The following is a 13,584-nucleotide window of genomic DNA, read 5'->3' on the forward strand; positions in this document are numbered from 1 at the left end:
GAATAAGGAAATATAATAATAATGCTTTTATTATTGCCTCTAGGGCATATTTCCAACAGTTCTCTTGGGTCCACCTAATCTTTCGTTCGAGTGAAACTGATGTCCTACTCAATGGTGTCTCCTGAAATTGGATCAACTATAAGAGTGCCCCCCTTTATCCAATAACTTTTCAACATAGTTGTTAACTTGCTCTAACGCATGGTCATCCATGCCCACAACAATGGCCTTCCGCGCCAGCCTATCTACCCTAACCTCCCTCCCACTATCCTCCAACTTACACTGGCATCCAACTTAAAATTATTCTTCATGACTTTGCCCTTCTACAAGCCTTGCCATAAACTTCCACAAAATAACTTATGTGTCACCTCACATTAGCCCTAGGTTGTTATCAACATTGCCTCTTCCATTGGTTGTGATGTCTCCTTCTATTAGACTCCCTCCATCATTTGCATCCATCTTCCTTCCAGCCCAACATCCTTAACTTCCATAGTTACCTCTTTGGCTGGGCAGCCTGCCTACCATCTCGAGGAGCTAGTCCAACTTTGTCCTCGAATCGCTTGCTACTTACTTCATGTCTAACATGATTAGAGAGCTTTCTTTTGGGCCACCAAGGAAACTTAAATAGTGACTCCGTTTCTTGTTGCTTGGAAAACATTTGCAAACCAAAATAATTTGTTTACGAGGCATTACAAAACTTGTTGCTTCAAAATAATTGCTCACTTATGAAATTTCCCTTCAAGCTTTTACATATACCAGATCTCCATGAGTCCATTTGTTTCTGTTGGAGTTGTGTCGAATATAGTGTACAAGGTAGGTTATAGTTGGACTTCTAGTTGTACTGTGTTTAGATAGGATATGGAGTCGTGTCCAAGTAGGACACTTATATCCTAGGCCCCTCATATATAGTGGGGGTAGACACACGATGTAACCTATGCCAACATAATAGCACCGGAACGCAGGGAAAGCCGGCGGCATGTGCCGGTGTCCAGGGCGACCGGGTGCGGTATTGTAGCGGTGTCATGGAGAGGAGCGCCCATAGTCAAGCCCCAGAGATGTAGCCATATCGGTGAACCTCGTTAACAAATCTCGGCATCGTGCTTGTGTGATTGCTTGATCCTTGGATGATCAATGGTGCTTCGGATTTATTCTAACAAGTGGTATTATGAGCTAGGTTATTCGAAGGCTGTGGATCATTAATTCAGAGGAAAGATTGAGTTCGAGAAGAGACTTCTGGACGAGATCGGAAAAGGCTGATAACACAAGACGCACGGATTCAATGGATCAGCGGCAGGTTGGACGTGCGGCGATAGGTCGGCGGATCGACGGGCGAGCGTACAAGCGAGACGCGTGCGTGGGCAGACGTAAGGCGAGATGTGTAGCGGTCGATCGTGATCAATCGAGCGAGCGTCAGGCATCGTGCGTACACGTGATTGCCGGCTGGCGGCCCATGGCAGAAGGCTCATCCGAGGGTGCGAGGAAGTCGCGCGCTGGAGCAGCTGGCTAGCAGTGCGGACTGGCCGAAGCGCCGGGAAGGCCCAGGCAACGGGCAGTGCTGGTCCGCTGGGACATACAGAGGAACCGTGCAAGTGAGATTTGTTTGGAGGGAGAGAGAGAGAGGACCGAGTCCCTGTTACGAGTCGTAGACGTGAAGCAGCAAGGCAGCTCTTTGTACATGGCATCAGGTTGGCAAAGGCTTGGGCATGCAAAGCTAGCATTGGAAGTTATGCAAGGGAGCTACTCCACGTGAAGACCAAAGCTATCTTTGGATTTGCAACTAGTATACTCGGTGTACTTGGGGATCACGCAAAGAGTGCTCGATGTTTTTTTACAGGTCAGTCGTACAAAGAATCATGGCGCTAATGGGTATCAAGTTTGAGGTGGAGAAGTTCGACGAAACTCACGACTTTGGGTTATGGCAGACAATGGTGAAAAAAATTGTTAGCACAACAGGGATGCTTGAAGGCGTTGTTGGATGTCAAGCCAGACAGATGGTGAGGATCGTGAGGAGTTGCATATGGCTGCAGCAAAGGAAATTCAGTTCGGGTCAGATATGTATGGCGATTTGCTTGGACAGTCTGATGGATCGACGCAAGTCGGTTGGTACAGAAGACGGTGGTGAGATCAGCGACGACGACATAGGTGCGTGCTGCCGATGGTGACCGACTTCTGGGCGTGGAAACACGTGGCACATGCCCGAGTGCTTGTGTGGCTTCGACAAGACTATGGCGCGGGGTTGATTCAAGACGGTGCACATGTGAGCTTGAAGTCGACGGGGCGCGGGGGTGGACTGATCATCTACCATGGAGTCATGTTGAAGTTGGAGCTGGATTGAGGGGTTACGATGTAAGGATCTAGGGAATCGAAGCCTATTCAGCAAGGAGGAAAAACGAGTAACACACAATTCAGACTGAAGCCCAGTGGTTCGATGAAAGCGTGAAACTCGTCATCGGTCGGTGATGATCGATGGTACTCTGGAGTGGGGGTTGAGTGGTGTGGGTTTGCGACCCTTGAGACTCGACCTGGACAGCGGAGACTCGACGCAGTAATAGCGGTGAGGCGTGTGGTATGCACGGGGCATGGAGACGGGCCAGGGCTCTGGTGATCATACATGTGGTGAGACAACTGCGAATTTGACTCACGATGACTACAAGCAATGGTGAAATTCCTTCAAGTTTCAGACAGGCGGTCAAGAAAGGAGCGGTGATGTTGAGTTCAGGTAACTCTTATGTGCAGCATCCAATATGTGAATTGTTCACTTTCACGCAGGTCAGTGATCGGTGTGTGATGGTGCTGAACGGATACTCTGGAAGTTGGGAGCACAAACTAGAGTAAGGGGAACTTAATTTTGCTCGAGTGTTAACTGTGGTCAAGAAAAGAAGGGACTACAAGTTGCAGGTAGAGTCACATGGAGTCTTTGGAGTTGCAGCGATACTCATGGAATAAGTTCAGGTCCAATATACATGAAAGTTTGACGCATGGACAAATGCAGGATGGTGGAATATATTCGCCAAGGTGGAGTTTGTTGGAGTTGTGTCGAATATAGTGTACAAGGTAGGTTACAGTTGGACTTCTAGTTGTATTGTGTTTAGATAGGATATGGAGTCGTGTTCAAGTAGGACACTTGTATCCTAGACCTCTCATATATAGTGGGGTAGACACACGATGTAACCTATGCCAACATAATAGCACCGGAACGCAGAGAAAGCCGGCGGCATGTGCCGGTGTCCAGGGTGACTGGGTGCGGTATTGTAGCGGTGTCATGGGGAGGAGCGCCCATAGTCAAGCCCCGAGGATGTAGCCATATCGGTGAACCTCGTTAACAAATCTCGGCGTTGTGCTTGTGTGATTGCTTGATCCTTAGATGATCAACAGTGCCTCGGATTTATTCTAACAGTTTCACCTGCGATACTCTAGCACCATTTCCAACAAACAAAACAACCCATCCTTTGGAAACAATCAACAACCAACTTCTAAGCCTTCAACAACTATCCTTTATCCTCACCAACAATGGCCTATCCACCTTCTTCTAGGCTAACAGTTGGATCCTGGACCAACCTTTATCCAATGCCTTCCCCGGTGATTGTTCAAAAAAGACATGGTCACAAGACCCCAAGGAAACCAGCTCCTGTAAAGACGAATTCTCATAGTGATGGCCAAGGTGGCATTAGAGTTGCACGAGCTAAATGATACCAACTGAAGTTAATATCAACAATACCGCCCAACCGTTACACAGATATAGTCAATATCTGCATAATTACTTCCTTCCCTGAAGTAGCTTTGTGCATTTTAAGACGATTCACCGATCACCGCTTGCACTTTGCGCAATAATGGTTGCTCCTCGCCATCGTAGAGCCGCACAGGTAGCAGAAGCAGTGCCCGCACCTGCAAATCAAATCAGAGGAAACAATAATTAGTTTGCACTTTGGCGCACATAAAAATTGACTGTTGGTGTGCAGGAGCGAAGGAGATTCAGTGATGAAGCTGCAGCTACCTGCAGGCGATGAAGGTGCAGCCGTCCACCCTCTCGACGTAGATCTTGCACTTGGGGCACCGCTGCCACTTGCTCTGCTGCGCCACCTTCCTCAGCAGCAGGTCCTCCCGCCCGCGCTCGTCGTCCCCGAGCCGCTGGAACTCGGCGCACTCCACCCCCTCGTGCCACGGCACCTTGCACTTCGCGCAGAACACCCGCTTGCAATGGGGGCACTCCACCTTGGCCGCCGCGTCGCCGTCGCCGTCCCCGGGGTCGTCGTCCACCAGCAGCGCCGAGCAGTCCTTGAAGGGGCAGTAGAACTTGAGCTCGCCGAGCGCCATGTCGCAGAGCGCGGCGCCCCACCTGTGGAACAGCGGCGCCGGGATCACGCGCCGGCACTCCTCCGGGTGCAGCACGCCGTCCTTGCAGCCCGGATCAGGGCAGCCGATGGCCAGCAGGTTCTCCTCGACCCTCGCGGCGATGTACTGCCGCACGCAGCCGGCGCAGAACGCGTGCCGGCACCCGGGGATGCGGAACCGCTCGACGCCGGGGACCGTCTCCATGCAGATCGTGCAGTCGAATTTCTTGGCGCTGTTGGAGCATTCGCCTTTCTCGAACAGCTTCCTCTTGCCGCTGGCGATGTCTTTGAGGAAGATCAAGCTGCAGCCATCATCGTCGTCTAGATCGATCACTTGAGGGGGGCTGTCGTCGTCCAAGTCGATGACTTGGCGCGTCTCTGGTTTCGACGGAGATGTGCTGGGATCAACAGGAAACAGGGGCAGCTCCGACCGTAGTTTGCGCCTCCCCTTGCGGTCAGGAATGGACCCTTCGGGGGTCCCGGCGACGGCGGTTCCGGAGGAGGAGGGGGCGGTGGCCTGGTCGCGAGAGGGGTCGAGGGAGAGGAGGATGGCCTGCTGGATCTGCATCTCCTCGCGGCTGCTGGAGGAGCCAAGGACTGTCACTTCGTCGTCCTCGTCGGACGAGATGTCGATGGGGCAGAAGGGATTGTCGGCCTTCGCGGCGGCGGAGGCGGAGGCGGAGGCGGAGGACGCCATGGCCGGCGACGGGTGGTGTCCAGCCAGAGGCGGCGCTGCTCTGCTTCCCATCCGTCGTTGGTTGTGGGCTGGGGCAGTTTCAAATTGGAGGAGATTGCGGGACGCGTGGACGGGTGCGATCTACTGATGCGAGAGAGAGAGGGGTGGGGGCTGGATTTTTGTTGGATGTGGTGAATCGGAATTAGGGCTCGCAAAAAACTCAAACGTCGCTCTCGCTCGCTCATCGGCTCGTAAAAGTAACGAGCCAAACACTCTCAGTTTCTCTTCTTGTATAACAAACTAAAAAAAAGTTATTCTTGTAACGATGCTCCTTTTTATTTATATTTATAGAAAAATAATAATGGTAAATGATTCTAACCGAGCACTGCCTAAGCCCCCTTGCTCATGCGCCACATGTCTAGTGAACCCCATGCAGCCTCTCCTCGTCTCGTTCTTATGGTTGCGTGACACCACCCGTCGTTCTCCCCTCTCATCTCCCCCTCCCCCCCCCCAACGTTTCCCTTCGTAGTTTCATCACGCCGTCGTCCGCTCTCCCCTGACTTGTGTCTCACCATGTGTGTGGGGTGTCGCTGCTATGAGCAGGGACCAACACTGTCATTATAGGGATGCATGAAGCATAGACGTTCCGTGCTACAAAGTAGGACCACCGCGGCTGCGTCTCGGAATCTGGAACTGCTTCTGGTGCAGGCCCCTTCACCATTGTTTAGGTACACATTTTACATTCCGTGAAGTCTAAACTTTCTTATAATCAAAGTACAATGTGTCCTTCTCCAGCCGCTTATGATCCTTTCATCGTGTGGTTGCGTGACACAAAAGGGCCGGGCATCGAGAGCCCAGGATGGTACAATGTTCACCATCGCGCTCTCCCCTTGCTTTGAGAGGGGCTGTAGACTACTGTGGACGGGCTCTAGGTCGATACGGGCTAGCCATCCGCCCGATGATACTACAAGTTCGCCAACCAATGTTGCGGCCGGGTCAGACGGTGCTACAAGCCAGTGAAAGTGTCAATGGCGTGTTGCGACCGCCAATGGCGGGTGTTATGATTTTTTACCAAGGATGTTATGACTAGAGACAACAAATGTTGCGACCAGATAGTTTTTTTCATCCTTGTTCCTACTAATAAAGTTGCGAGATCTAATGGTTTTGCGGGTAGCAATCGAGCAGCTGGCAAGGCATGTCTAGTGCTCTCCAAAAACAATTACATCGTGAGAACATATTCTTGTACATTCTACCCGGAAAAAATATATTCTTGGTACATTCAATCAACTCCGTCGAGTTTATGGAATTGCTCCATGTACAAGGCACACCCCTCGCTTCTAGTGGACTGAACTGGACTGTTGATAGGTCTTAATTTTGCAAACCTCACATGCAGTAAGAGAGAAACACGACTGGTATCTTTTACTCCCTTCGATCGGAAAAAAATGTCCCGGCTTTGAACTAAGGTTTGGAAAAAAAATGTCCCAGCTTTGAACTAAGGTTTGTTTTCCGATCAGAGAGGGAGTATCATTTAAATGGTAGAGTAATCATTTTTAGAGAATTTTAAACAGTAGCTATATAAGACGAAAGATACACACACACACGGGACTTAAAAACCTGTCTCCGATAGGAAAAACTAGCATAGCCCGCGCGGCGGCACGCCGCACCCGTCAATACGTTGTATCCATATGAAGTGTGTTTACTTTTTGAAACAAATGTTATTGGTTTAATATAAGAGAACCCTGTGCGTATGAAGATAAACTGGAAAGAGGCATATTCTTGGTATCATGCATGCTGCATGTTGCTAAACAAGGAAAATACATGTTGATACATCTCTAATAAGTTTCATAGGACAAAGGGTATGTTATGATGATAACTTCCTTCCGTTAGTTTATTTTTATTTTAGTATATGAAAGCACTCATTTTAAAAACCAAGTATATGAAGGCACCATTAGCCGAGGGAGTGTCATATCAGTAGTTAACATGATAAAGTTCATAAAGGGGGCAAACAATGTGTACGAACCTATGCTTGAATCAGTAATTTATGACCATATAGACTTCAGCTATACATCAAGATAATGTTTGTGTATATTGGAAGTACCAATTTTTATGTATACGAAAAAATACCAATAGTTACGCCCATCTGTTGCAGTTCTTTTTTCTGACTGGTGACTAACTTGCATTCATGACATAGCAATTGAAAAACATTTTCTCAGTAGCCAGGCAAAAGTAGAAAAACCCATGATGACGAAAGCACTATTATTTGAAACAAAAAATGCAACCATATAGACCAGGATACCATCGACCAACAAATGAAGACTCGGCAAAGATGGCATGCAAAAGGTAGTGCTAACTCAGCTATGTGTAGCGTAGATCATGCGGTACATGTGGTTGTTTCATAGAATTTTAAGAACTTAGCTGTTAATATATGAAAAATATACATGGTTAATATAGTTAAGACCTTTTAGGTACAAAAATTACAATAATCTGAACATTGAGTAAGCAAGATTGTAAGCCATATGTGATTTGAGTGGTAGCACAAAGCTTGCATCTTGGTCGTTCCTTCTCTCCCTTCCCTGTTTTTACTCTGTCACGAACATTTGGAAATTTTAACATTTGCATGTAGTTTCTGAACTGAACTTCTTGTAGGTAGACCATCTTGTTGTTGTCTATTCTAGATGTGTACAATAGCAAGAAAAAAATCATAGTAATGTACTACATTACAATACAATCAGATCTAAGAACCGGTATCCTGCATTGCACTATCATCAAAATAGCCGCTTCCTTCCTTGATCAAAATCATGTTGCCTATAAACAAATAGTTCAGGTAGTACAACAGCAAATGAGTTCCTGCCTTCCTAGGCAACTATGACGCAAACTTGTTAGGACTGCTTTCATATGCAACTCTGATGTTCCATTCATCTTTGGAACTGCTAATCTAGTTCTAGTTTGCATCAAATTGCACCAAGCTCTCACGACAGTTACACAGCCTAGGGAATTCTTCTAGGTTAGATCAACAATAACTTCATGCCATGCACCCTTTGAAGGGAAGAAAACTGACCAACCTGAAGTTGAAAAGCTACAATGTTTGCCAGTAACATGCAGTGAGAATCCATCCATCTCGTGCGACCCAGAGGGGCCCTTGTTTACAAATTTTCTCATATTCACCCTACAATAAAGTTCTTCCACAGTTATTCCAAATTTTTATTTCCTAAAAAAGAAAGCAAATAGCTTCAAAGGCAAAGAAAAGCAGAAAATATCCAATCGGATTAGTCACTTGGCAATAAAAACATCTTGCCTGGTATGTGGTGGGTGAAGGGGTTTCCTGACCAAGTTAAATCGACAACATGGCACCAGCACCTCGAAAAATCGTTTGCATAGTTTTGAGACCCTTGCTCTGGAGCATTACCTCTTATGCTTGTACGACAATCATTCGATCAACGAATGAAACAATGGAGCATACATATAGAAGTGTACAATATCAGGTGCATGTAAATGCAAACTAATGGAAAATAGAAATGGGATGATGAAGCAATGGGGTGCATATAAACAATTGCATCCTGGTTCCTGTGCACGGTTGCAATCTGTTAGGTATATCTCATAAAAAAATCAAGTTCTTATACCAACTTCTCCGTAGCAGATTAGAGCACAATAGTGCATTGAGAAGAGAAAATAAGTGGAATAAATAAGTAAACCACTAATGCTTACCAGCCTTGTGATGTTACTTAGTCCTCTGTGTTGGTCGGGGATAGATCAAACAGACGCTAATTTTGCTGGGTTTTGAAATCCACTGAACTTACAACAATCAAAGAAGGCTCACCGTGGTCTGAGAAGATTGCCTTCTATTTATCTGTAGCCTGCCCAGCTTGAGAAAAGTTTACATGAGGATAAATGGAGCATGACCTGTTCAGTATTTGGAGGAGTATATTCTACAAGGATACACATTCAAGATTTGTGAGGACAACACTTTAAGCCTACCGCAAAAAAAATCTTCAGCATCAAAACCATGCAAATTAATGGTGGATACACCAACTATTTTGGCCAACCGTATCTACTGTAGGGATTGGAATTATTTAAATTAAACCCAAAAACAGCGATAAGAAAAATTTAATCAAGATTATCATTTCAAGGCTATAGAACTACAACTAAAAACAACCGGTGTACAACTTGCGTTAGAATCATATATACCTAAGAGATTCATCCCCACTAACCTATTTATCTTAACATGCAGGCTATCCACATCAGCATCCAGCCACATCAGCGTTTCGTGACTGGCTTACAAGCAGGACCCACTACAGGGGCGTACAGATTTGACATATCAACTTTTTTTTGTTCGACTACGGGACCAAATAAAAGAAGACCACCCCTAATGCAATAGATCCCCGATCGCCCCGATTGGGCTCCACTACTGATTGCTACGTCTTGAGCTTCCGTTGGTTTTCCCCGAAGAGGAAGGGATGATGCAGCAGAGTAGCGTAAGTATTTCCCTCAGTTTTTGAGAACTAAGGTATCAATCCAGTAGGAGGCCACGCTCATGTACAGGGGCGTACAGATTTGACATATCAACTTTTTTTTGTTGCCACAAATATGAGCGTTCTAGAAGATAAACGAGCCATCTTCATATATACCTAAGAGATTCATCCCCACTAACCTATTTATCTTAACATGCAGACTATCCACATCAGCATCCAGCCACATCAGCGTTTCGTGACTGGCTTACAAGCAGGACCCACTACAGGGGCGCACAGACTTGACATATCAACTTTTTTTGTTGCCACAAATATGAGCGTTCTAGAGGATAAACGAGCCATCTCTCGAATCCTTTCCACTTCTTGAAACGTAAGCTACCTCCACGTCTTCTGTATCCCCATCCTTTCCATTCCCTGAAAAACCAAACTCCCTTCCTATTCTCCCCGTCATATTTGATCTCCTTCGACAAAGGCTGCCGCCGTTGAGCATCGAGGCTGCAACCAACACCACGATGAAGGTTGGTCTCACCACTCTCCTCCCGCAAGATCAACGCCTCCTCACAACGTAGCCCACATCGTCTACCTCATCTGAGCTGACTCCACATCTGTTGAGGAGTCGATCTGTGATCCCTTCTGTTTGCATAATCGATGTTCTTGGTCTGCAGTCACCTCTCCCCTCTTATACAGATCGGTGGAGCGGATGCCTTCAAATCTTCGGTACCCCCGATGGCCATGACTGTGCATCTGGCCTCGCTGGTCCTTCCGAAATCTAGAATTGACGGAAAGGAGCTGCAGCGACCCTTGCCAGCATTAGATTCGAAAGTGAGGAGCTAAGCCAACCCCTTTTGCAACCGCCGCCAGCCTTGCCCCCTTCCCGATCTTCTTCAAAATTTCGCCTAGATGCAGGTGCCGCCCAATGGAAAGGTGAGAAAACATATGATATTTTTGTTTTCTGTTAAGTCCATGGAAGATTTGACCCAAATTTTTGTCGAGTGTTGTGGAATCTTGATCATGTAGCAGATCCCGTAATTAATTTTTGTGAAGAGATTGTGTTCAGAATTTTAGCCAAGGGATTTTGGATACTGCCCCCATTGTTGCAACACAGTTGGAAACAAGCAAGTAATTGTGTTTGCTTAATTCTTGGTTCATCACACCGATGAGCAACAAATTGATAATTGGATTAGCATGGTTGTATTGTTTTATCCCTTTGTCATTGCTGTTTTATAGGATGTTGAAAGTAAACAACAATGATGATTTTTTTTCCTTATAAGCAAGGATTTGGTACAGTATCAGGTAATGATCTATTCTTGATACTGCTATGGCAAAAGCACTAATACAGATTAATTAATCTACACATCATGCCATCATAGTTTTATTCATGATGTGCATGTTACATTTTAGTAAACGTATTTACTTTCATGATGCCATATAGTGATTTTACTACAGATTGTGATCAACAAGGTTCATGTTGTGTGTGTTTGTAAATTTTTCTTCCAGTTTTTATGGGATCATTACAGTGTTATGTACCACATAGTGTATTTGTCTATAAATTGTGTTAGACAGTTGGCATCTGACGTTTGAATACAATATTTAAAACAATATTTCCTTTCTGTTTCCTTCTTCCCATTAGGTGAAATAAGCATATTTTATATTGCCTTAGCTATCTTACCATGATTTGCTGAACCTTTTGTTTGTAGAAATCCATGACAGATGATTTATAGCACATCTGAACTTCCCTGTACTTTAGAAATTGGCGAATCATGTGTATCTTGAAGATGCTTCTATATTTCCCTTCCAGATTTCCAGCGTGGATGGTTAAACGTTGAGAAGTTTATAAGGATTTTCTCTACTTGGTTGCTTTTGAAATTCTAAGCATGTTTAATTAGCTTCAAGAGGTATAATATTCTAAACTCTGAAGCCTCTTACTATCTTGGTCCACCTTTTTCTCATAATGTGGCTTGCAAAGAATTAGAAATCTTGATTGTTTATAGTGGGATTCATAAGTGAGGATCATTGAGCTACTAAGATGATATGCTTTTACTCTTATGGTGTCTAAGTCACTACATGCAAATTTTTGTACGTTCTTTTGTGGTCAGCGTGTGTCACCATAACTTTTGCAATCTTCTACGGTGTCGCTTCATGTTGTAACCTAAAAGTGCACATAATTTATCACTTCAGGTTGTAGTCGTGTTACATCTTGTAGATTATGTTTGACCTTCTCAACTCATTTTTTCGTGAAAGTTCCACCAAATTGTTGCAGTTTTTCTTCCGCTCTTCATATTAGAAGACACGACTTATTTGAGTCCAAACAGAAAGAAGTTAATTGGCCATGTTGTACTGCGAAACAAGAAACCCCTTCCACTTAAGCATTATACACACAACCATCATTTTGAACTTGGTGATCAACTAAATATATCAATTGTTTAGCAGCTATACTTAGTTTTGATTGCACAAGCTAGCAACCTACCCAAATGTGTCAAAACAGTCTCATTCAGACTTATGCAAACCTCTAAATTTTATCAATAAAACATCCGGCAACAACATCCCGCAGCAACGCGCGGGGAATCGTCTAGTTAAATAAGAAGCATGGTTGATTAATTAGTGAGAATGGATTAAATATGAGTACCCACAACCTCAAGTGTGCACCCAGCCACCCAGGTCAATAGAAGCAAACACGGACACACGCACCCACCATGCAGCACGCACACAAACACACTCAGCATACTGCGCACTGCACCAAGCCATGCATCACACACTGACACACGATACAGCGGCAGCACGCGAGCCGTGCACGCACGCTATGCAGCGGCAGCCCGCGCAAGCGGGAAGCATGCGACGCATCGCACAGGCTGGTAGAACGCACGGCCTAGAGAGCGGGGGTGAGGCAGCCGCCATGCGAGCTCTGTGCTGAAGTTCACATGGAGAGAGGGTGACAGGGAGCTGGAGCGCCTCCTTGCGTCGTTTTCGACAGAGCGCTGGGTTGGATAGGCTCCAGGTGCCGACGGGTTGGGCGAGCTCAAGGTCAAAAACGCCGTCCTCGGCGTCGACACGGCAGAAGCTGTCCCTTCTTGGAGTCCAGAGAGCTCAGGTCGTGGGAGGCACCCGCCCGGTCCTCTGCAGTACGCAGCTCCTCGGCAAACGCGGCGCGTAGCCTGTCCTAGCAGTAGGCAGCGACCTGAGCACCACCATGCCCGTGGTACATGGCGACGAAGTGTCGCGGGGAGGCGGAATGAGGTCGCTGATATGATAGAAGCGGGGGACGACGGCAATGGCGTCCTCTATCTCCGGGCAACGTCCGCAGAAGGACTCGAGAGTGGAGAGTCGAGACTGGAGAAGCTCCTGCATGCGCCACCGGGGACCGTCGCGGTGTCGGCGGCAACCGCAGACATGACGTGGAAAGGAGAGTGGGCGGTCTGGCATCGGCGGAGGCGAAGAAGAGGCCCTCGAATCGGCAGAGGCGACGTAGCAGGTGCTCCCTCACAGGGGCGGAGCCAGGAGGGACGAGCAGGGGCCTGCCCCCTCCCCCCCCCAACGATCAACAATTTTAGTAGAAGCAACTAGTAATTATCAACAAGATTCGATCAATGTATGTACTCGGCCCCCCTATACTCGAATCCTGGCTCCGCCACTGCTCCCTCAGGCGGACCGCGGACCCCTCTTCGTCCGGCCGGCGTCCCAACGATGAGGACGCAGCAGGCTATCCGGGTGCACGGCCGTCGCCGCGCGCGTCAACCTCCGTAGCCAGCCACTACTGACGCTCGGCTTGCTGCCGGTGACGCCCATCTCCAAAGCCGGCAACCAGAACGCCCATAGCCCCACCAATGGCCGACTCCAGGTCCTCGGCCCTGACGTCGCTCGCCACGTGCAGGCCGTTCTGCGTCGGAAATCTTCCCCAGCCGGCGATGAAGCGGTAGGCCTCGTTGCAGCCCAGCTTCTTACAGCCGAGCACGGTCCCGTCGCGGCGGTCGTAGGCGGTAGGCCTGCACTCGCACGCACGGCTTCTCTTCCGCCGTCAGGGCACTAGTAGAAAAAGGGTCTAAGCACATTAGTGCCGGTTTGTATTTGAGCCGGCACTAATGTATACATTAGTGCCGGTTCCAACGGCTAGCCGGGC

General features: G+C 47.3%; 1 protein-coding gene across 1 annotated transcript; it reads right to left on the reverse strand.

The window, feature by feature from the left end:
• Positions 1-3,576: 3,576 nt before the first annotated feature.
• LOC125527526 (probable E3 ubiquitin-protein ligase RNF144A-B) lies at positions 3,577-5,143 on the reverse strand. The gene is made up of 2 exons (XM_048692035.1): positions 3,992-5,143; positions 3,577-3,882 (listed from the first exon to the last, which is right to left on the reverse strand). Exons 1-2 carry the CDS (start codon positions 5,074-5,076, stop codon positions 3,804-3,806), a joined length of 1,164 nt encoding a protein of 387 aa, XP_048547992.1. The 5' UTR covers positions 5,077-5,143; the 3' UTR covers positions 3,577-3,803.
• Between the last annotated feature and the right edge of the window lie 8,441 nt (positions 5,144-13,584).

This window comes from Triticum urartu, unplaced genomic scaffold, assembly GCF_003073215.2.
Source record: "Triticum urartu cultivar G1812 unplaced genomic scaffold, Tu2.1 TuUngrouped_contig_4228, whole genome shotgun sequence".
Classification (NCBI taxonomy): domain Eukaryota; kingdom Viridiplantae; phylum Streptophyta; class Magnoliopsida; order Poales; family Poaceae; genus Triticum; species Triticum urartu.

What these genes read in the sequence shown, in the direction of transcription:
- LOC125527526 (XM_048692035.1), bottom strand. Translation starts at nt 5,076, where the DNA reads ATGGGAAGCAGAGCAGCGCCGCCTCTGGCTGGACACCACCCGTCGCCG. An exon ending in TGCACCTTCATCGCCTGCAG is followed by an intron (nt 3,883 to 3,991) that starts GTAGCTGCAGCT and finishes TTTGATTTGCAG; the next exon opens with GTGCGGGCACTGCTTCTGCT.